This window comes from Vanessa atalanta, chromosome 19 (genome assembly GCF_905147765.1).
Source record: "Vanessa atalanta chromosome 19, ilVanAtal1.2, whole genome shotgun sequence".
Classification (NCBI taxonomy): Eukaryota; Metazoa; Arthropoda; class Insecta; order Lepidoptera; family Nymphalidae; genus Vanessa; species Vanessa atalanta.
Genome location: NC_061889.1, coordinates 8,215,770 through 8,241,764, shown reverse-complemented (window position 1 = coordinate 8,241,764; position 25,995 = coordinate 8,215,770). Strand labels below are relative to the sequence as shown.

The 25,995-nt window shown below is 34.7% G+C and overlaps 2 protein-coding genes across 4 annotated transcripts in view; both read right to left on the bottom strand.

Moving 5' to 3' along the window:
• The window catches only part of LOC125071263, a 71,308-nt gene that overhangs the window by 10,167 nt on the left and 35,146 nt on the right, over nucleotides 1–25,995 (bottom strand). The window contains exon 1 of one of the 3 annotated variants that reach the window (XM_047681406.1): nucleotides 7,996–8,136. The exons of the other annotated variants lie outside the window; for them this stretch is intronic. The gene's annotated coding sequence lies outside the window, so the exon portion shown is untranslated. Of the gene's footprint in view, nucleotides 1–7,995; nucleotides 8,137–25,995 lie in introns of those variants that run through there. 3 annotated transcript variants of the gene reach the window in all.
• Nucleotides 22,715–23,881, bottom strand: LOC125071585. Its single transcript, XM_047681907.1, has one exon. It carries the CDS (start codon nucleotides 23,879–23,881, stop codon nucleotides 22,715–22,717), a length of 1,167 nt encoding a protein of 388 aa, XP_047537863.1.

Sequence of the window (25,995 nt, the reverse complement as noted above, 5' to 3'; positions counted from 1 at the left end):
GAAAATTTAATTTATTCGTTGCACCTAAAACAAGCAACTAATTGTCTCCGGGGATGCGTACGATACACTGCACAATGCAACTGTATTATTGGAAAGTACCTATGTGTGTGTTCTAAAATAAATTCCCACGCTTACAAACTACGCTCTTAAGAATAAGTTTTAAACTTATAACATTTCTATTTTAACAGCTGCTATTCATGTGTCAAAAGCACGCGTTGCAACGTGTCCGACACTTTTATGTGTACTAATAAACAGAAATGTGCATCGTTAGGGCAATGTCTCATCGAGAGCGTACACCTGTATTGTAACAGTTTAGATTTGATCATTAAATACGTGATTGAGTAGAGTTGAGCATTACAGTGCGCACCTGTAATGATACCATTTGTAACATTACATCAGTGAGAGAGAAGAATCGGGCATTACAAAATAAACCACTGACTCAACTGCAGGCCCAGCCCAGTGGTCAGAACGCGTGCATTTTAACCGATGATTGCGGGTTCAAACCCAGGCAATCACCATTGAATTTTCATGTGCTTAATTTGTGTTTATAATTCATCTCGTGCTCGGCGGTGAATGAAACCATCGTGAGGAAACCTGCATGTGTCTAATTTCAACCATTAACCACCCGCATTAGAGCATAATGGTGGAATATACTCCAAGCCTTCTCCTCAAAGGGAGAGGAGACCTTAGCCTTGCAGTGGGAAATTTACAGGCTGTTAATGTAAATAATGCAATGTAATGTACTTTACAGCCTATCGCTGCCGGTGAGATACCGCCCTTATATACCACGGCTTGAGGAATCAAAAATAATAACTAAAATACTAGGAAAAACATATAAAAAATAAATATATCATATACTATTGTTTAGAATCAACATACAAATTCTATATTGAAGGAAAAACGTAAAAGGGAAAACTAGTGTTATTATCCGGCGAGGAAAGTTGAAATTCTCGGTTTTTCTCTACTGTAATATGCATGTATTTATACGCATAAACATAGGTCTTGAATCAGTCTGTTCGTTGATACAAAACTGCATTAAATCCGATGCGTAGTTTAAAAGATCTAAGCGCACAGACGGCGGGAAGCGACTATATTTTATACTAGCTAAATATAAAGATACATACAATCATATATAAATTAATAAACATTTATCCGCATATCTTCATCAATTATGTTTATTTCTCATTCAATTAAAAAAAAACAATTAAATCTATTTCAAGAGATTGCTAACAAATAATTTGAGTCTATATTATAATCAACATCAAATAAGTAAGAAGTCAATTCAAATAAAAGTTGTCTCTAAAAAAAATGTATAACTTTTTGCTTAAGAACCGATTTTTTGATTGATTGACAATGATCCGATCTTAAATCCACGGAAAGCGTTTGTTCGGACAAAAATTTGAATGTTTTCGGATTAAATTTTTTTCGGGACAAAAAATTACAAACTCAAAACTCTACTAGTTATAGTCAAAATATCATATAATAAATCAACACGTGACTACAAAACTTTTATTTTCCTACTATAAATAACCAAACATACATATTAATATCGAAGATCTAAATAAACTTCGTAAACAAACAATTTTGAAGAATAATACATTTATTTCTTTACTTATAGTAAGTCAGTTTGTTTAGATAAAATAAAGGGGAACCCCCTTTATTTTATCTAAACAAATTTATAGCCAGAAAGATTTATAGCCGTCAATGTGAGTTATCCGTAAAGACGCGTGTACACTCAGCATCACCGCGCCAGGAATAGAAGTCTCCTGCGGATTTCTAAACAAAACAATACCGCTGACATTAGGTCCATCCAGATTGCAATGCTACGTAGACTACTCGACATAATCATATTAAATATTCTATCTATAATAATAATTAAATAGATACAAATCAAATTTAATAGCTTCTAGCTAAAAAATCCGATTCTGCTTTGAGACAATAAGTATATATTTTTTAATTTTGCTCAAAAAATATTCTTTATTAGCAAAACCTACGATAAAACTTTACCATCAGCGATCTGTCACCCCAATTGTAGCCCCTCAATGGGCTGGTTAAAAAAATAGTGTATCGAACCGCTTAGCAAAGCTACCAAATATGTAACTTTAAAACCAAAGTGACAATTATGTGACCTGAATTTCAGTATTATCGCGATACCGTGTGGCGATAAACCCGTCGTGATTTTACGTTCATTGTGTTGAAAGCAATTTGCAACATTGCAAGCTCAATTCAGTTTTGTTCAAACTTCATTTCGAACGGGATTAATGAACGTCACTCAAACGTCAGTGGAGTGTGGCACTTTATTGAAGCTAAAAATATATATAGATGGCATTGGAAAATACTCCATTCATATATAAACTTGTAGGTAGCCCGCGAAACTTCGCGTCTATTCAAAATATTTTTTTAGGAATTTCGAAACCTATGACAGATTATGTTTTGATTTAGGCGCTAAAATGATGAAAGTTTATTGATATGAAACTTTTAATAACAAATAGTATATGACGGGCCACTGTGTTTTGAGAGTGTCAAGAAACGAAAAAAAGTAATAATGACATTTTTGACAGTAACATTGGATATAGTGCGGTTGGACGTTTCTTCACTCTGACGCAACTTCAGGCTCTTTTGTGTAATGCATTGGCATATCGTGTAAGCAAGACGTGCCTGGTGGAGCGTCGTTACTTTATTATAATACAGAAAGTGCTGATTGTATTACTGTTATATTGTAAAACCTTCAAACACGTGGTTTTGATTCTCCTCGCCCGCCTACCCACGATCGCTCGGAAGCCACAGATAGATACAGAAAATAATGATAATGGCAATGTGTCGTTATATACATTAGTTAAGTTAGAATTGGAGTCTGTCGATAACAATTCACTTTAATTTTGTTTACGTTTTTCATTTTTTTTTTCTTATACTGTAATCGGCCAGTAACTTTTTTTCGCTCTCTAAAATTAATTTAGTACATTCCAATCAAGAATCCTCTTTATTTTTCTGCACATCTACGGCTGAAGCTCCTCAAAATGAGACCATAACCGATTTTTTTGGTGCAGCATCGTCCCATAATCACTGGGACAAAAATCGGCTTACGCTATTAATAAAAGATATGTAAGAACTATTGGACAAATGAACTTCCTGGAACTGTAAATTCTAAGAAATTGGGGTATATGGGGTAAGAGGACTCGTAAGCCGTGACGATAAACTGCATGACCCCCCTCTTATGCCGTTGGAGTCGTCATACCCACTCTACACCATTCACTTCTCCCTTGTGTGTGCATGGGCGATTTTATACTCAAAACTTAAGTAGAATCCTCATTTATCCCTGACAGGGTGACGCAGCATACGCGATTTGCAAAGTTACTACTGCTCGTTTGATAACTTACATGGTATGTCTTACGGCATTTTTCTTGGGGATAATGATATATCGAAAAGTTGTTCGGTCTTCAGCTCCAGGATTAAAAAAATGACATAAATTAATTTCAACAAAAACGATTTTAAAACCAAAAATTTATCTTAATTAAAGCTTTTTTTTTACCTATACATATAACATATTTCTATTTTTTTTTTCTAAAATAGAATTATATACAAGTATAGCACATTAAATTGGGTTGTTCGCTAGTAAATAATAAAGATTTAAGATAGGGAGCACTGCAAACCATTGCAGTGATATTTATAACTGCATTCCGGTTGAAACTGTCGCGTCTAACATATGCAGGCGACATTAAGATATCTGTTATATGCATATAAAACTACTTATTCCAATAACTTTGTTTAACTGTTTGTTTGTTTGTTTAAGCGCGGTAATATCAGACATCGAATATTTTTAATAAAATAACCTATTTAATTGAGCGACAATATCAACTACAATAATTCTGGCGGATCTAATTCTAAAAATATACAAACATATACGTTAATCTTCTGTATGTATGTATGTTTGAACTCATAAACGGCTGGTCCGATTTTGATGTTTTGGTCTGTGTTTAAGCGAATCCTTGAATGGTTTAGATTAGACTTCGTGGCACCCAGGGACAAGCATCTAGGATTTTTACTTCAACATAATAAACTAAATAAACGAGATGGCCCAGTGGTTTGAACGCGTGCATCTTAACCGATGATTGCGAGTTCAAACCCAGGCAAGCACCACCGAATTTACATGTGCTTTATAATTTGTGTTTATAATTCATCTCGTGCTCGGTGGTGAAGGAAAACATAGTGAGGAAACCTGCTTGTGTCTAATTTCAACCATTAACCACCCGCATTAGAGCATCATGGTGGAATATACTCCAAGCCTTCTCCTCAAAGGGAGAGGAGGCCTTAGCCCAGCTGTGGGAAATTTACAGGCTAATGTTATGTTTATAATAAACTAAACTCACCCGTAGTAAGTCGAGACGGACGACTAGTACCTACCTACTATTACATGAAGCTAAAGAGTTTGAACACGCAAATCGCAAGACTTATTGGTACGATTAGAAAAAAAAGCAATAGATAGCCCCTTCAATGAGAAAGCTATAGACTGAACATAACATCACGCTAAGTATCACGGAGGCGGAACAGTGACGTTTAAAACTGCAAAATTTGTAAGCAAATTTTGATAAGCCTACCTGAATGATAATCGAATTGTGATATCGTTTTTAACTGAGCCAAATGAAATAAATACATTAACGAGAGATAGGAAACTAATCTCTTACAAATTATTTAACTTCAAATATAATTCCGTAAATTCTGATATAACGAAACGAAAAACTTCTTAAGATAAAAGGAATCAATTGACGCCGTTTATCTGGCAATTTGGAAGTTTTCCAAGATTTGCGATTGTCGAATGCGTTGCCAAAATCCGGAAACCGATACGACCGTTATCTAGGATAAGTGTATTAAATATCTCAAACATTGTCACTTAGAATTCTAGCAAGAAGGATGACATATTTGCTTTTTTGGCAAGAAAAATTTTCCAGTAATAATCAATATGATAGTATTTGTAATCATACATATTTTACATGTTTTCCGTTCGCAGTATCGCCCGCGAGGGCTTTATATTCATGTAAGTACATTTTCAAAATTTAAATTTGAAGAACTTGCATGTATAACAATTCAAACCTAACTTTACCCCCTTGAATGGATACATTAAAAGAGCAGTCCATGTCTTTGAAATTCAGGCTTACTTGATACATAATTTCATCATTGTTTTAATGATTTAGCCATGAAAGGTATACAGACGGACAGATTTAAATGCCGCTCTTATATAAATTATCAATAAACGTATGATATATGACGTTTATGGGACTATTAATATATGAGTTTTTTATTTGCTAAGTTTTGTTTAATTACTAATTACGTCTTTAACGTTTTTTTTAATGTTAGAATGATAAGATTATAAGGCCGTGGTGTCAACTATTAGAAAAAAAAAACTTATTTATACCGTACGCATATTATACAACGGCTTGTTCCTGTTTGAAGGTTATTATGATATAGGTTGGCGATCGGGCAAATGGGCCACGTGATGGTAAGCACCATAGCCCATAAACATTAGTGCTGTAAATATTAAAAATACCTTTCATCACCAATGGACCAGCTACGTTGGAAACTAAGATGTTATGTCCTTTGTGCCTGCAGTTACAATGACTCAACCAACAAACCGGAACACAACAATACTTGATACTGTTGTTTGGCGGTAGAGTATATGATGAATGAATGTACCTACCCAAACGGTCAGCACGAAACCCCAGTAAAGCCCAAAGTTAACTGGGCCAATGTTGGTTGTCTTGACGACAAGATGATCACCACTTACCATAAGTCTTACTATAAATTAATAAAGTAACAAAAATCACTAAAATACCAAATTGTGCGTACAAAAATCGTCTTTGACACCGCTTATCTTTTAATGACGTCTGAGTTTCACGGCATTGTGATGCTGATGGTATTCGTTACGAGATGCAGTTTCCAATCGAGCTCAGATCAACAACCGTTGGTGTTCTGAAACCGTTCAAGTGTGAACGGAAATATTTTCCGCGCATAATTAAGACGCATGCAATGCGCGGGTTTCGTTATCAGAATGTATTTATGTGGTATTGATATTACTTCACGGTATAGTGATAGGTTGTAAATGTCTCGTGATTTGGCTACGGCCCCCTTGAAGAGAAGATTCGAAGGTTATATCACCACTATGTTCTTGGTTGGTGGATAGATATGTGGATACAAGCAGGATTCCACGAGAATTACTTTCGCCATTTTGAGGATGGGTTTGAATGAAACAAAGTAGAGGATACCATGCTTTTTCTAAATTAAAGTTAAGTTCTTGATTAAAATTTAAATTATGGTCTTATCTGTGTTTAAAAATTTATATTTTGCCGTAGACATAGTTAGCATACAAATATTAATATGAGATTTATGTTTGAATAAAAATAAATATAAACTAGTCTGCAACAGGTAAATTTCGAGGAGGAAGTTTCGAGATCAATTTACTCTATTTACATTCGGGTTAGCAGATACAATATGGCAGAACTTTAAATTTCAAATTGGAATTTTTCGATATGTCTGTAATGACTAATGATACATTAAAACCTGTAAAATCAATTATACTGTTACAAAATTTTAAAAAAAGTATATCTAACATTAGTAACGCGTTACAAACGACCGAAATTCAACTGTTTGACATTTGAACCCTGTAGCTATTCTTAATTAGTTGTACTAATTACAGACGACTCACATACATTTCTTCTAGATAACAATTAACATGGTTCAAACAAAGCGTACAACCTCCTTTAAATTCCTCCAATTATTTGAGAGAACAGAAAAATAAAATTACTCGAATAATATAGTGCGTCGGGGTAACATTTTATAGAACAAATTTCTGATTTGACTGATTCGATCACCATTATATTGATTTTGTTCTCCTGGCAATAGAAGCTGGTAAAACTCCTTCGAATGCCTGAATTACAACAGGTAAAGTGCGCGAATCAGCTGGATAATCGATTGATAGAACTTACTCCATTGCTGGTCTTTCAATGCACCTTAAAAAATTGGCAATTAGCTTATCATAATCAAAATTATGTTTACATCGTGGAAATTATACCAAAATCTTGCTGAGTTTGTATCGCTGAGTCACAAAATTGTTGGATCAGATCAGAAAGCTCGTCTGGGTAGGTGCAACCCACTCAGATATTCTACCTCCACACAGCAATACCTAGTACTGTTGTGTTCTGATTTGAATTGTAAGTGAGCCAGTGTAATTTTTAGACACAAGGGTCATAACATCTTAGCTCCCACGATTGGTAACGCGTTGGTGTGGTGTAAGGTATTAATAAAATTTCTAAAAGCGGTGATTTCTTTAGACGGTGGTGACCATTTACATCAGGTAGCCCATGCCCGTATGGAATAAAAATAAAAATACTTATATAAAATGCAACAGTAACTCTTGTCTATCTGTTACTAAACCACTGAACCGAACATAATGAAATTTGACATTAAAGCTGCCTGGGATAGCTATATAAATTACGGACTTATTGGAAAAAAATTACACGGCCCAAAGAACAGATATGTACTAATATTATAAATGGTAATTCTGTCGTCATGTCTGTCTATTGCTGTTTCACGGTCAAACCACTGAATCGAATTTGATGACATTTGGTACGAAGGAAACATGGACTCCAAGGAACATCTAACGGCCAAGCCTACAACGCGAGGGAAGCCGCAGCGACAACTAGTATTATAATATACAACATATTAAAATGTAGGAGATTGAATTCTCCTTGGAGAGACTTGTCCGCCAACATAATTATGAACGGAGACCCGTATAGTTGGACAGACTCACAGGACGAAAAAAGCCCATTCGGAATCACCTCATATCTTTATTGTGCCTAACACCAGACGATCAACCCATAAAACACGAGACAATTAATAAAAAATAAATAGATCATCAAGCGTCCTTAGACATTGTACCCCATGAGCTTCCGAAGAATTTATACAAAAATAAAAACAGAAAAAGTAATATAATACAAACCTCACCTCACAATCGCGCCATTTTCACAAAATTAAAACGCACGTTTCATATTTAATACAACACCATTCGTACGATATAAATAATATATCGAAATAGCACTTTGTTCGTTCGTATGTTTTCGTTTAATCATTAACAGACGTCCAGTCGTTCCAAACGCTGGCTGTCGACTGCGGGCTACGGGATACGCGTTAGTTTCATTCATATTTCACACATATAAATATGCACATATTTTGCGCGGATAAACCTGTTAAAGAACCGTAAAGATGAAAGAAATTATACCGGAAGACATGTTTTATTGTATTTTATATAAGAGACTATTTAGATTTTTTTTAATAATATTTATGCATAATAAGCGATATGCTTTATTAAGTAGACATTTTGCCTTTGACCTCATAGGTCTAGTGATGTTATAAGGTAGAAAAGCCAATGCAGTCAGTCCAATAAAATGTTGTAGTTAGACCGAACCAAACTCGGAAAGAACACTAAAAAAAAACAATTGGACCTGTGTCAGAATTCTTTCTGATTGTGTCTGATTACCGTCCCTGACTGATGAAAGTGAAGGAGTCATATAAGTACTTGTGCTTTAAAACATCTCCTGCGCAGTCGCACAAATCCCTTAAAACGATCACCATACGCACGTATTGACGTGTTAATGTTATTGAACATTTAACAATTTCGCCCATAATTATATTTAACAAATTTGTGTTTCGAAGTGAACAGAACCAACCCAACAATCACCACAGATATTTAATGTGCTCGGTGGTAAAGGTTAACATGATGTGGAAACCTGCACTTTACGAATGAGAATCAGTATGTTGTAGTAAGTTACAAACGTTCTCCTTAAAAGAGAGAGGTGAGAGGTGCCAAGCAGTTTGGAACCTTTGCAGCAACTTTACATGGTTTTTTTTAAATGTAGCTTTATTTGTAGTTACCATTTACTAAAATTTTAGTAAATTAGAATATCGTCGGAAGAAATTCTGATAAATATTTATCTACCAGCCCGCTTACAAGCAGCGATGTGTAACAAGTTTTATGTCTACTTTGTTTTTAAGAAGAAAGAATGTCAATGGAAGATAAGTCCGGTCATTTTGCCTAGTAGTCAATAATTTTAAACTAAGCCTTTAAGCATATTTATCTTGTAAATACTTTAAGCATTTTGTATCTGATATATACAAATGTTAAACGAAAGTAAGTCAGATAAACACGCCATTGGTTTCAGAATTACAGAGCACTTAAGTTGATTGGGCAGGCGTTTAGTTTGATAACAGCTCTTAAGATATTCTCTAAAGGTTTACGCCAACGCTCGGTCTTATTCAGTCATTGCTTGCGTTTTAAAATACATAGGCTATAGAATAATAATATGGCTAATTTTAATTTTTTTATGGCATAGGTAGGCAGACGAACAAATGGACCGCTGAGTTTCTTTTGCCGGTTCTTCTCAGGTCAGGGTATTTTCTTCTTTCTTTCCGAACCGGTAGTATTTAATTAGACAATCAATAATAATAAGTGTAATGCTTCTATATTGAATAAAGGAATTTGATTTGGCCTCCTGATGGTAAGTGGTCACCACTGCCCATAGACAATGGCGCTGTAAGAAATATTAAACATTCCTTACATCACCTATGCGCACCTTGGGAACTAAGATGTTACGTCCCTTGTGCCTGTAGTTACTAGCACACTCACCCTTTAAACCGGAACACAACAATACTGAGTACTGCTGTTTGGCGCGATGTATCAAGAATCAATCAAATAAAACTGAAACAACTAACGTCAAAGTTCCAAGTAATGGAATTCATTTTTGTTGCTTTAATTGTTTACAAACTTGTTTCCACGATTCAAATCACTTTCAATTAAGCAGTTGATCATGAAGGCTTGACCAAAATTTTATAGATAGATCTTCCTATTTGTCAGTACTTATACCATATATGTGTGTGTGTTTTTGGTATATAAAGTTCATTATCATTATGAGCTGTTTGTCTGTGATTCTTACCTTTTGACACCATTACTTTACCTTACATGGTGAAATATTATATTCGGTTATTCTCGGTAAAAGTTTAGGACTTTTGGAGCGAATTTCTTTTACGGGGCTTAAAGTAGAGTGAACTGATTGAAAACGTCACGTGACCCCTCCACACGACTTTTACCTCTCTTTTTCTTCCTCTCGGTCTCTTTCTATTACATGCGGTATAATATAACATTATTTAAACATACTTTTTGTTAATTTCAACGGGATTTTTATTAACATTTCGTGTCGTTAATTTATTCCATTGTATCATTTATTTACTACACAATAAATAGCAAAAACGAGTTCATTCCAACTGATTGTCCCAAGAAACATCTCGTTTTTTATAACCCAGCTTAACTTTAAATCAACATTCAATGGTTCAAACGCATATTTAATTTCGCCTTGATCTTAGGGATAGTTAATAGATTTGATGAAATTTTGTATGAAGACACTTGAGATGGAGCAAGGACAATGACTACTTATTTATGCCTAATATTTTACTACCCTATCCCTAAAACGCGAACAAAGCCGCGCGCGACAACCAGCAGATTATAAGCGTGAGGAGAGTGCCTCCACGGATACGCTCCGACGAAGAAGACTGGGGAGAAGGCTTCTGCGCTATGCGTACCTTCTCCCTCCGCTGTAAGCGTCGCCAGAAGTAGTGGGTTCTCTGTACCCCGGGAACTCCTCTAACTTGGAGGCTAATCGTTGGGGCGACACGGTAGTATGCGTAAGCGATCCCGTGATGCCCCCCGTAAATACGGTACGGGTACTGCTGGTTTTTTAGTGGGTATTCCCGTGCCTTCAGCGCTGACGAGTAAAGCGTTTTTCCAGCGAAAAAAAAAAGATTATAAGTTTAAAAAACAATGAGCCCATACTGAGACTGAGTTCATAGGGTTTCTATAACGTTGCGTGTCATTTAATACTCGAAGGTATTAGTGAAATCCCTACACGAGCCCTTCACATATATATTTTATATTTAAAAATATATATGGCCTAGTGAACTGACGTGCTATACAATCGTTTTCTTTGACATATAGCACTTTAGACCCCAGTCTGCATATATATTGAACTAACATACAAGCACACAATGTAAACCTTTACAATATTAAATAATATGTTTCGTTTTTGAATCACTTCACCTACAGTTACATGATCAAAAAAAAAAAAAAAACAGTTGGATCGTGTAATCTTTCAAAATAGTGAATTAATTAATTTATACAACACATTAAGTGTCTATAATATTGCGTTTAAATACACTAAGACCAATAAATATATTCAAATATACGTTTTTACGATTAGAAAATATTTTGCACAGGAATAACTATTTTATTATCAATATTGAGTTCTTAGTCTTATTCAATACCTTATATTTTTTTTATTGATAACATTAAGTGCTTAAATATATATACAAATATGAATTGAAAATAGTTACTGTATAAATCTTGACCGCGTGAAATGGTGGCAAGATAGCAGCATTTCCCCGTTGAATCGCAATTCCGATCCTCTGGGCTAAAAACGAACCAGCCCTCCTGTCACCAGAGGAGGCAATAAGGCGAGGTGTTAAACTTTTGATGAAGATTTTTGCACCATTACTTAATTTGATACACATATTTTATTATTGTCTAAATGTATTTGATATGATTTCTACTGATATTTACCCTGTGTATGTGTATGTATGTGACCTGTGTATCCTGCGTAGTTGTGACCGAAATTGATAATATTACAAATAATGAAAAACTGTATTTTTATGAATTTGCAAACACGTCAAATGGAACAGAATAAGACACACCTTTAATACGCGCGCGAAGCCGCTGACTTTAACAAGCAATATGTACATAAATATTACAACTTTTTGGTATATATTTTATAATACCTCAGGGTGATTTTATTCTTTATGATAGAACGCTATCAAACACAATAGGTCCTCAAGGTATCTATCCACATATAGTCGTTATAATGACGTAATGTCTATGCTCTGTTTCGATGATAACCGAGATGTTATAAAGTTCCTTTTTAATAAAAGGTCTATCTGTCTGGGAAAAAAATTCAAATCGGACAAAAAAAGATAAGCGTTTTCAAAGGAACTTTTCAGTTTTATACTAACTAGCTACAATAAGGATCTATATACAGTTTTGAGACTTAAAAAATGTAAAAATAAACAATATTTTTTAAGTTGAAATTATTGGCTTTTCGCTACTACGAAATGCATGCTTACATGCATATATACATACATATAAACATTCCTCTGTTTATTGATGAAAACCGTATTAAAATAGTTGCGTAATTTAAGACTTTAGTTACGTTAGAATCCTTCATCTGACAAAGCCTTATTAACTAAGGAATTACAAATATTCCTATTTACCCCTTCTTTTAAGCTTATCATTTGTGTTAGGAGTGGGTACGACTGGCTTAAGGATTCAGGATCGATCTTGCGATACTTTTAACATCGCTAGGCGGCCCGTAGACCATTGCGCCATTGACGCTTTGCCTTTGTGTCATAATATCTCGTTCATATCAGTCTACGTATTCTGCGGGAAAGTGAAAGAGCGGGAAGTAGTCGATGTGATGTAAACGTTTTGGCGCACACGATAATATCTTAAGATAAATTACATTACATTAACAGCCTGTAAATTTCCCACTGCTGGGCTGCTGGCCTCCTCTCCCTTTGAGGAGAAGGTATGGAGCATATTCCACAACGCTGCTATAATGCGGGTTCGTTGAAATTAGACACATGCAGGTTTCCTGACGTTTTCCTTCACCGCCGAGCACGAGATGAATTATAAACACAAATTAAGCACATGAAAATGCAGCGGCGCTTGCCTGGGTTTGAAGCCGAAATCATCGGTTATGATGCTCGTGTTCTAACCACTGGGCCATCTCGGTTCTTAAGATAAATATCCCTCGCCATTAATGAAACATTACACACGACGAAGATAATACATAATATATCACAAAACATCAATGTTTATATTATTGGATGAAAGACATCCAGATATCAAAACATAACCGTTACTCTGCTTCTGTTATGATATCTATTACTTATGGTCTTACGATATACGATACTTTGCTGAGAAATTATAAAATCCTCTTTACCTAAAAATTTAAGCGTCAACAACACCATCGATTGATTTTATGTTCATTGCGTTTTAAGAAAATATGCTAAGTTTTTGACGTGTAGTAAAAGCCGCAATGGACAATTAATTAAGTAAAATCCCATGTTATTAGCATAGTAGAATCGACACGAAACCAGACCAATCGATTAAATATTAATTTTAAACACAATATTAAGTATTAACAACAAAAGTAGTAAGTACACTATGAAATATAATTGATCTCGAAGTGTTTAAACAGGTAGATCATCAGGTAAGAAGATCTAGTTTGTTAAAATATTTATATTAAAATTTGTTGATAGAAATATTACATTTAATAGAATAGTATAGCGGAAATTTGACTCATTTTAGATGTGTCTTCTGGCAGAGTAGATCATATATTAATTCAGCCCACTTTACGGTGTCTTTCGGAATAATCAGTTCAGCAATTTAGTTTTAAAAACGTAAGAAACAATCACTTTGCATTATATTGGATAATATGTAAACTAAACGTCCCCCAATCTGTTGGTTCACTTTTCATCAGGTGAGCCTTTTGCACGTTTGCCATAAAAAAAAGAAAAAAAAAAGGTAATAGAATCTTTAGGTTTAATTTAAACGCAAGGCTATTTTTTTATCTTAGGAATATCTTATTCATATTCAAGGTAAGGAAATTCTGAGAAAATATTGAGCCTGGCAACACAATATCACTTTTACAATGGCATCTCTATTCCGAAGACGTGTTTTAACGTTGATGTAATTTCCCGTTTCACAGCAATTAGTGGAATATGGCGTCGACACTATTTGGGTTACGCTCATTACAAAACTGTCGAGTATGTATGTTAGAATCTCCGTATAAAATTCACGTTTGACTTTTTTATTTTTCATGCGAAATACCTATCGGCCTCGGGATTAGGACGGACGATTATGCCACGACGGCAAACGTCATGATGCCCTCTTATTATCTTCGGTGGGCGTAGCGCGTATACCTTACTTCATTGCTATATATTATTTTATTTATTTTACAGCATATTTATTTATTTATTTCCTTTAATTATAAATGATGAAAGTTTCGATCTTTCACACCTGCCGGGCGTCCCGTGACCTTCGCTTTTTTATTTACGGTAACAGCTGATAATAGAAAAAAGTAGGTCGTCGGTGCTGCGTCGTAGAATACGCAGTTGGAACGAAGTTCTCTTCGCTAATATGAATTATTAAATAACAGGCGCAATATAATAAATTAACAACGTTTCAGAGTAATTTAAATATAATAATAAAAATTTAAATAATCATAAAACAGTCTCACTGTAGAAAAAGTATCGTGACCATCGGCGTTTTACATTTATTCTAGTGTACTCATATAATTCGATGGGACGGAAAATCCGATAGGACTGAAGAGGGTTAACGGACAGGAACAACGGCTTTTCGTGCTTCCCAGACAAGAGAGTGTACACACTTCCAACTTACAGACAAGACTTTAGACTAATTGAGAATTTTGCGACAGAAACCTAATAACTTTTAGACGACCTCCGTGGTCGAGTAGTGTGTACACCGGTTTTCATGGGTACGCCACTCTGAGGTCCCGGGTTCGATTCCCGGCCGAGTCGATGTAGAAAAAGTTCATTAGTTTTCTATGTTGTCTTGGGTCTGGGTGTTTGTGGTACCGTCGTTACTTCTGATTTCCATAACACAAGTGCTTTAGCTACTTACATTGGGATCAGAGTAATGTATGTGATGTTGTCCAATATTTATTATTTATTATTATTATTATTATTTTTATGGTCTGGTCTGAGGCTTAAACCCTGGACCTCGGGTTCTGTAGCCTCATATTTAACCACAAGACCAAAGAAGCATTTAAACTGAAAGTGGAAGTGAATTAAATTCTAATCGAACTTTTTGACACACAAATACCAAGTAAAATTAAATAAAATCTTTTTAAACGTATAGATACGATATATGAAACCTTCTCCAAATAACCTCAATGCACAATTTAAAAAAAAAAAACTTAAGTATTTTACAGCAACTAAATAAAATGTCTTCCACGTTGATACAATAAAAGCAATTCACAAATAACATGATGACGATACAATTGTGAAATAGGTCGCATTTTCTTAATATATATATTTTTTTCCTTTTATTATAGTGTACTCGCGCAGTGTCTGTTTCCATGAAAGGCTTTATAATAAATAACCATAGTGGAAACAGTTTTAAAGATCTAAAGAAAAATTTTAAACGCTTCCTTAAACAAACTGTTAGTAAGTCATAAGTAGACATTAGTTCTTAATTAATATAAAAACGTCGTATGTGACTGCATCAATGTATTTATTAATGCCATAATAAAAACAATTCTAATCGAGAAAAGACTAGGGATGTACCTCAGAATTACATTTTCCATACGACATACATACACTACAAACAATTGTTTCATACTAATATTGGAAAGAGGTCAAATTTGTTTGTTTGTATGTAAGGAGCAATCTCCGAAACTAAAAATCCAATTCTAAAGATGTTTTTATTTGGGGAAAGCTACATTATTCCTAAGTGCTATTAAGTATAAATAATACTTATTTCATATCACTTTCTTTATTAACAAACGGCACCCGTGGGAATCTGGGGTGGGTCGCTAGTGATGAATACACATATCTCTGTTTATACACAATAGTGTTATAGTGAATAGTAATCCATATTATGGAATACCATATAATCACTAATAAACACTTTATTTCTTATAAACACCACAGATTATTTAAGCCAATTATGTCAAAAAAATTGAATTTCAAAGTCTATTTTTGTCTTAATTTTTGTGATTGAAATAAGCTATAGAAATACGTAAAACTATTCATTAGTCAAGGCGTTATATACATATAAACATATTACATATTATTGCACTTATATATAATACGTACATATTTACATTTTCTAAGCTTTCTAAATAGCGAGTTGAATTAACTCAGTTTATAAAATGTATCACCATTTTTTTTTAAATATATTTTTGTTAAGTTTTATTTAATTTACATTTTATATTTATTTTTAAAGTTTAATTTCACATTTGCATAACACTATCTATAATTTACATTTCTTTACATTTTACTGTTGGGCTAAGGCCTCCTCTCCCTTTGAGGAGAAGGTTTGAGCATATTTCACCACGCTGCTCCAATGCGGGTTGGTGAAATTAGACACATGCAGGTTTGCTCACGATGTTTTCCTTCACCGCCGAGCACGAGATCAATTATAAACACAAATTAAGCACATGAAAATTCAGTGGTGCTTGCCTGGGTTTAAACCCGCAATCATCGGGGCCATCAGGGCTCAATTTTTTTAATTCTTAGTTAGTTAATTAAATACCAATAAATAAATGTTACACATATATTTTTCAAGAACTATATTTAATATGTTTGATGTGGTCTCCTATTATAATTGGACATACATTTTAAAACATTATTGCACGATTAAATGTAATAGTTTTTGTATCATCTGTTAGAGAAACGAATCTATTTCAATGTTCTAATGTTATATACGCGTTTTACATAAGACCTTTTGCTCCAACAGTAATGATACGCAATTATACAATTGGACATCGTGAATTACTGCGGTTGTTATCAATATATAACGGCTTGTTATGTAAGGAAACTATTTCCGTATTTACAATTGGAACAAAACTAGAATACCGTAATTTGTATTATTAATAGTAATAAGTGGTGTTCAGTATTTTATATTATGATAGTAATAAGCTATTTATATTTAAGCGTTTAAATGTTATAATGAATGATGCTTATATGAGTTTCCGATATATTAAGATCGTGTTCTAGGTGAGTTTCGAGGTAGCTTTTATTAATATTTTTTTAGGGTTTCTTGTGTGACAGACACCGCTTGCACTATTATATATCTAGGCCGAATACCAAAGAGGTTAAAAATTTTTTTTAAACCTTTTTTTGTGCATATAAAAAGGTTTTCAGCGACAGCAACGCCATCTATAACAAATCCATTATGTTATTTATTTTCTATTGACCAAAGTTCTTATTAAAATAAATAAAAAATATTTGTTTTTTTTTTATGATATTCAAATATGAAATAATAGCTGTTCAGCCCGACTTCATCGGCTATGTTACAAATTATGTCATTATTTTTTGCGAAACCTCAACCGTTTCGACAGGACGCAACATTTTTCATACTCCGCTTCTTTTAGTCGTAGCGTGATGGCATATAGCCTACCTCAATAAATGGACTATCTAAGAATTTTCATGAGATAAGCGCGTTCAACAAACAAACTCGCTTTATATTATGTAAATTCATTTTGATTAATTAAGAACAATGTACATGATTAATTGAACTATGCCTGATATCGAAAACAGTCCTTAAGTTGAGAATGACTGTGAATGAGGGTTAATACAAAAACATAATATATATTGACACAGATATAAAAATTTATCTTTTTTCTAATTATCATATTCGTCGAAATCTCATTCTTTGTCATTAATTATTTTCGTACGTTGTCTATATTTAACTGCGATACTCTAAAACCGTATCGCGAACCACACGCGTGGTAACTTTGCTAGCTCGCCGAAGCCCCGCCCTCCCCTTCGCCCCGGAGCCGCGCCGACATCTGATCGCGACCGGAATTCCAGGGAACATTATTTTCATATTTTTTTAATTAATTGAATGACGACAAACAGAAGAGATTTCCAACTATACCTAATACAAAAACAGTTCCGAACATTACATTATTAATCTACTAGCGACCCGCCCCGGCTTCGCACGGGTGCAATGCTGATACCAAATACCCATACTACAGAATGTCTTACAAAGTTTACAGTTTTTCAGACATTATTCAATACAAACCGCTATGTCCCTGCGTTTTAAATTTGTATTATCTTCGAAAATATTCATTTAAATTACGTTCTGTAAAGGGCCACATTGATCTATAATAAATCCACAATGTATTTAAGGTACACAATTGGATAAGGATTGCTTATTGCTGGATGAAGAATTGCTGAAGGATGCTGTATTGCTTAAAATCGCTTCGAAAATAAATCATTATCTCTCGTAAAAAGTAAAGGATAAAAAATGGTTGTTATGGGCTATTCCTCAGAGATAGATATATACAATCGCAGACTTTTTTGAAGAGCTTTTTCTGGTGTGCAATACCGTAGTACATTATTTTGATCTATCTCGTAGAGTTTAAACAGCGTTTGCAATGCAAGCGCAAAAAATTGTTTCTTTACGATATCACTTTAGAGAGCTCTAAAATAATTAGTGTTTCTCTACTATATTGTGCATGTATTATACATATAAACCTTCCTCTTGAATCAATCTATCTATAAAAAAAAACCGCATCAAAATCCGTTGTGTAATTTCAAAGATCTACGCATACACAGCGACAGACAGCGGTAAGCGTCTTTGTTTTATACTATGTAATATTTATATATATATATATTCTTTATTGCACTTAAAAAGACATTACAGAAAATAACAAAATAGAGAAAACATAAGCAAAGGCGGACATTTTTTTTTTTTTTTTTTAATCCTTTATTTTAAAGAGGGTTTTTTCTGTAAGAAAATGCCACCCTCATAGTGCTTATAAAACATTAAATTTAACAAATTAATTAATTACATCGATTCTTAAAAACACCATCCACTAATTTGTACAAAACATGCGCTGGTTCTGATGTAGGGTCAGCGAGGACACTATTACATGCCCCCACCTCCCCGCAATAATTGATTAAGCGTAAAAAAGAAACTCTATCAGCCTCATTCCGAGCACACTCCATTATTACATGGTACGTGTCTTCTATGATGTTACATACACTACAGTTAGGTGAAGGTGTTTTACCCATAAGAAAACCAAAGTTATTTAATGGAATGTGTCCGGAACGAAGTAGAAGAGCTGTGATAATTGAAGACCTGCTCATATTGGCTCCATCAAACCAAAGACTTTTCCGTAGTCCGGGCTGCATAGTTCTGTACCAGATCCCCTTAATCAGCGATCGCTCATCAAAATACTCTCTCCAAAATTTGTAATATTTTTGTTTAGCTAGATATAATAATTCCGTATGATATGGTAGGCAATGGTAGTAAATACCATTTCGTGCTGCATTTTTTGCGAATATATCTACTTTTTCATTATCCTCTAGACCAATATGAGCAGGAATCCACTGCAACATCACTTTTTTATTTTGACGAGAGAAACTTAGAATAGATTTTAAGATAGTATAGGCTATCGGAGCTCCTCGAAAGGTCGAGGTAGACCGAGCCACATGTTGGAGAGCACTTTTGGAATCCGAAAAAATTATAAATCTATCACAATCTATTGTACTGATATATGATAAAGCCTCCAAAATGCCTAATAACTCTGCACGCATCACAGATATCTTAGAATCTACTCTAAGTTGACAACTAGTATTAGTTTGAGGGTCATAAAAAGCAACACCAATATCAGAGCTATCTTTTGAGCCATCTGTAAACACTTTATAAAATGATGAATATGTTTCTGAAATTTCCCGTTCCGATAATAATTTTAAAGCTGCATTACTATATTTACTTTTACTTTTGTCAATTGACGCTAAAGAACATTTAATGTGAGAGGATAAATCCACACTGCTAACCCACGTGTCTAGACTAAACATTTCTAGTTTATTACTTTGGTGGATTTTGAGAGCATTGTAATCATTGTGAATCATAATAAGCAATGGTAGTTTTTTATTTCGCCAGTAAGAGTTGGTACACATATTTTGGAATATATTTAACAACTTGATAATTTCATTGTTAGCCATAGATTTACATTTTAGCCAAAATTTAACTCCCAAATAATACCTTCTGATCGACAATGGCGGTACGCAAAGCTCATTTTCCATTATATGGATCGGTGTAGTTTTAACAAAGCCACCAATAAATCTGAGACATTGATTCTGTAATACGTCGATTTTTTTCAAATTTGTGTTACAACTATTATCATATAAGAAGCTGGCATAATCTATTCTGCTACGAATCAACCCAAAATACAGCCGCCTTAAATGAATTGGATGTACGCCCCAGCCCGGTCCTCTTAGAATTTTAATAATATTTAATAAATTAAAAATTTTGCCTCTTAAGTAATTAATGTGTATTGACCATCTCAATGAATTGTCAAGCCACACTCCTAAATACTTAAAAGCGTTAACCTCTTCAATTATATTGTCATTCAATACTATCTTTACTGCATATTTTTTACGCCCCCTTTTAAATATGCAAACTTTAGTTTTAGTAGTCGAAATCTCTAACCCTATATCTAATAAGTGGACAGCCATCGTGTTCAAAGACGATTGTAGTTTCTCAGAGCTTTCTGTCAAATTATTACATGAAGTAAATAAAAGAAAATCGTCCGCATATTGCAATATAGAAACTGGGCTGGTACTTTTGCATATTTTATGGGTCGCGATATTAAACAACAAAGGCGCTAATGGATCTCCTTGAGCCAATCCTAGGCTGGTACTTCTTGCTGTTGTGTTTCCGTTAATAAGAATTTTAAGAATTCTATTATCTAAAAAATTCCACAGATAACGGCAAAATTTTGACCCTACCCCCAAACTGAATCGAATCCAGAATCGAAATGAGTGAAGCTATATTGACATTGTTGTATGCGTTATGGATGTCAATAAAGCACGCGATGGTTGGTTTATTTTCCGAAAATCCAACTGAAGCTTTAGTTATAAAGTAAGAAAGATTGTCCGCACACTGATATGGTTTTCTAAATCCTGTAGTATTTATCGAAAATATGTTATTCTTTTCGCAGAACCATTCCAATCGCTTATTAAGAATACTATGGAAAATTTTAGATAAGCAAGACATTAAAGCAATTGGGCGTAGTGACGAAATAGATTCTGAATCTCTTCCTACTTTCGAAATTGGGACGACGATGATATTTTTCCACTGGCTAGGAAGAAAGCCTTTCTCATAAAATAAATTGTAAAGGATTGTTAATACATATTTACTATTTTTTGGAAGGTGTTTTATCATTAAGTATGTAATTCCATCATCACCAGGTGCTGTATTTTTAGATGGAATACAGCTTTCTAGCTCAGTCATACAAATTATGGAACCTATTTTATTATTATGAGAACGTAACACAGGGCACATAGGGGAAACATAATCGGGAGTTAAGCTACGCAAAAGTTTTTTTACTAGATTTCCATTTATTTGTTGTTTGGGAGTTTTATAGCCCTTTATCCACTTCATTTTAAGCCATAACTCTGTTGATGTAGTTTTTTGATTTACAGACGAGCAAAAATTTTGAAAGCATTCGCTTTGAGAGTTACGCATCAGGTTTTGTGCAGAGTTAATTTTATCTTTCAATATATCCAAATTACGTGGGATTGGATTACGCCGGAGTTGTGATAAAGCCAAACGTCTCTCAGACACTGCTCTAGATAAATGCTGATTCCAGTACGGCTTGGGGGAGAAGTTCGAAGTGGGGCTTTCATTAAATTTTATTAGAGGGATAGATATTTCTGCAGCTATATTTATATAATCTACGAAGGAGTCGTAGTCTTTTTGGGGGTCATTAAGCCAAGAAAAATTATTGAACAAGTCTTCAAGTATTTGCGTGTATAAATTCCAATCAGCCAATTTAAAATTTCTTTTATATGTCGATGGATATGAATGACTGAAATTGGTTGACATTTTAATAACCCTGTGGTCACTGCCCAAAGTTTCATTAAGAACTGAATAAGTGAATTTTAGCGCAATATCAGAGGTTACTAAAGAAATATCGGGAGAGTACTCTTGAAGAGCACCGTTAACTAATTTTACCCTAGTGGGTGTGCGGTCATTTAAGGTCACAAGCTGATTATCAGAAAGCGCATCGAATATTTGCAGGCCTCTTTGATCAATTTTTTGTGACCAGTTAGTGTGATGCCCATTAAAGTCTCCAATTATAATTGTTTTAGAATTAGCTATCGAGAAAATGGCGTCCCAATCATGAGTGCTGGTTCGGGCTGAAGATGGACAATAAACAGAAATTACATTATCAAAGTCTCCGCAATTCAAAAGCTTAACGTGGATGATCTGGATTAATGAATTGGTTTGGCGCACTTTGCATATCTGAGATTTGATGGATTTATGTACAATTATGGCTATCCCTCCATACGAGTCAACACGATCACATCGGTGTATATTGTAATTTTTAATATTTAAGTAACTATTTGGCTCTAACCAAGTCTCACATACGGCAGCAATATGGATCTTCTCCTGCCACAGTAAATTTTCAAAGCTTGTCAATTTAGGTCTAAGGCTTTGTGCGTTCCACTGAATTATGTTTAGCTTTGTGAATTTATGTGTTTAAATAGTCTAAAATTAACTTTAAGATAGGCCAATCAGAAATATTTTCAACAACAATTAAAATCAACCACTCAACACAACACTTAATTGAATTCTTTAATTTCTGTTGAAAAGATCCGCCTTTGAGAAATAAAATTTCTTTTAATCTATTTAATAGTTCTGAGAAATTGATGTCTCTATCTAATGGTTTTTTGAGGTTTCCATGATGTAATTCTTCAGATTCGCTTTTAGAATCAGGCAGGTTATAGTTTTTAGATAAGTTTGTAGTTTCGGTTCTAGTCGCTTTATGTTTTTTAAGTACATTTTCGGATTTTCGATTTATTCGATTGGAATTTTAGTCTGTTCACTTGAAACTTGTGCCGAAGAGATGTGATTTACGTTTTGTTCTTCTTCTGAATCCACTTGAGTAGGAGGAAACACGTGTGATACAATATTTGCGTACGTGCGATTTGGGTGAATGTATGTTTGATCAACGGTAGTATTCACAGTTTGGATTTTGTATTTATGGTTTGGAGACTCTGGTAACATTGTACGAGCTTTCCTGTATGTACAATTAAATTGAGACATGATCTCGCGGATCTTTTTTTCATTCAAGAAAACAGGACATCCTTTATTGAGTGCCATATGTGGACCTTGACAGTTAACACAAACAAACGTCTTTGTCTCGCAATTTGCATGATTACCACCACATTTAGGGCAAATAATCTTATCTGATGGGCATCTAGATAGTGTATGTCCTAATTTCCAACACCTGGAGCACTGAGATACCGGGAATGTGTAAGAGTCAACATTAATGCGGAGACTGTCCACGAAGACATGTGTAGGCAAATACGAACCTTTAAAACAGAGACGGACTCTTTCGCAGTCAATCCAGTTACCATCCGCATCGCGTCGTTTCCATCTACACACTGAACTTAATTCCGCGCGACTATCACATTTAATGCGCATTTTAATTTCTTCTTCCGTTAAATCGAGGTCCACGTCCTTGATTGTGCCATATGTAAAATTGACTTGAAATGCTTTTTGAAATTTCCACCCCTTATTTAACAAATCTTCACAAGTCATCATTCTATTCATACAGTTGACATTATCAAATTCAACCCTAATTTTGTAGGGGCTCAAGTATTTTATTTTAGTTATATCAGTAATTTTCAACTCTTTTAATAATTTTGCAAGGGCAAATTGTTTGGGAAACTTTTCTTTACATGAAATGTACATTTCCATCTCTGTGTCTTGAGTTTTAATTTTTTTTTCTTTCATAACTGTCTGCCAACCTTCGTCTTCGTCTTTATCATCTCTTTCTCTTTTATTAACTCGCGCTGACCACTGTTCTACATCATCTTCCATGGGTATATATTCTATCTCTTTCTCACAATGCTCTTTTTTTTCTTTCCGTATCATCTCACTTAAGTAAATAGTCGGGCTTGGAGTCCTCAACTCATTATTCACACTGTTCTCATCAATCGGAGCATCATTTTCATCCATGTATAATAAATGAAAAAATACGTAGAATTAATACAGCTACAATCATTTAATAGTAAATTGTTCGATAGATAAGCGGCACCGGTCGGCCCGCACGCCAAACCGGTTTCACAGTAATTAACTAATGAGTTGTAAACAAGAAAAAATGCATTCAATACAATAGACGTCCACCTCGCACGAATACCGATACGAGACTCAAAGGCGGACTTATCTCTAAAAGTGATCTCTTCCAGTCAACCTATGGAGGTGAGTGATAAGAGTCAATCAGCGGGCAATGTAGTGCATCATTGCTTATAAAAAAAAAAAAAAAATATTTATATAAATACACATTCATACACATATATATATAAATATATACACCAATACACATATATATATATATATATATATATATATATATATATATATATATATATATATATATAAATAAATATATAATATACATAGATACACACATATTAATATCAAAGTTTATGATGAAGGGTAAACTTGTGTCAGGAAATGCTGTCTTAATCGTTTTTTAAATATATCAATAGTAGTACTGTCCTGTATGTATTTAGGAAGTTTGTTCCATAGTAGCGGAGCTCGTACTGTGAACGACTGAAGTCGAAATTTGCTGTTACTCCGAGGCACATCGAGCATCGTAGTGATGCAAGAACGCCTGGAGCGTGTTGAAGGAGGAAGCAGGTTGAGGCGGGAGCTGAGGTATTCAGGAATATTAGGGTTTGTGAGAATATTGAAAAGGACCGAAAGGATGTGCATATCACGGCGAAATCGGATAGGCAGCCATTTAAGTTGAGCGCGGAAAAGAGACACATGGTCGTACTTACGTAGCCCGAAAATAAAGCGAATAGCAAGATTTTGTAAGCGCTCTAACTTATTAAGCTGTTCCTCTGTCACATCCAGAAAGCAAACGTCAGCGTAGTCGAGAATAGGGAGAAGAAGAGATTGAGCGAGCATAATTTTGGTGTTGAAAGGGAGAAAATATTGGAGACGTTTGAGAGAGTGAAACGTGAAATGCATACGTTTACTAATATCGTTGAGATGAGACGTCCAAGACATGTTGCAGTCAATGATCAGGCCCAAGTTTTTTACGTTTTCATGATAGGCTATTGGAACCCCAGCATACTTGATACAGGGCACAGATGGCCAGTCAATTTTACTTCTTAGCCTACTGCTACCAATGATCATTGCTTGTGATTTGGCAGGGTTAACCAGTAAGCCATAAGATTTGGCCCATAACTGAACAGCCAAAAGGTCTTCGTTTAGGCAGTCAACAGTCTCAGACAACTCACTCAACTGACAATGACGATACAGCTGTAAGTCATCTGCATACAGATGAAAGGGAGAAGAGGTGACACGTGAAATGTTATTAATGAAAACAGAAAAGAGAAGTGGAGAGAGTATGCCGCCTTGAGGAACACCGGCAGATAAGTTAGACCAATCAGACGATGAATTTTCTGTTTTCACGCACTGCCGGCGCCCGAAAAGAAAAGAGTGAAACCAATCAATGGTAGAGGAAGAAATATTAACCGCTCGGAGGGTACCAAGAAGAATGTCAAAATCTACAGAGTTAAAAGCACTGCTGAAGTCTAACAGAACAATTACAGTAAGCTTGGTGTTATCCATAGCATACCGAATGTCCTCAGTTATATTCAGCAGTGTTCCAACAGTGCTGTGAGATGGACGGAAACCGGATTGGAAAGGACACATGAGGTTGTTGATGGTAAAGTAGGAGTACAGTTGTTTGTGAACTATAGATTCTAGGACTTTTGATAGGATTGGCAGTATAGATATGGGACGGTATTGAGAACAAGAGGAAGGATTGGTGGTCTTCGGTAGCGGAATAACGTAGGCGTTCTTCCAAAGTGTTGGGAAGATATTGCACGAAAGTGAGAAATTAATAATGTGAGTGATCACATGTGCAATATCCTCCAGCACAGGAAGTATCATATCCAGGCTTAGATTATCGCTACCGATGGCTTTTGTGGAGATAGATCGGAAATTCCTCTTAACAGTTTCCTCCGAGACTGGTTCAAAAGTGAAAGGGGGCAGGTCTGGTGGAACAAGATTAGATAGATACGAAAGAGTAGCAGACTTAGTGTCAGGATCTAATG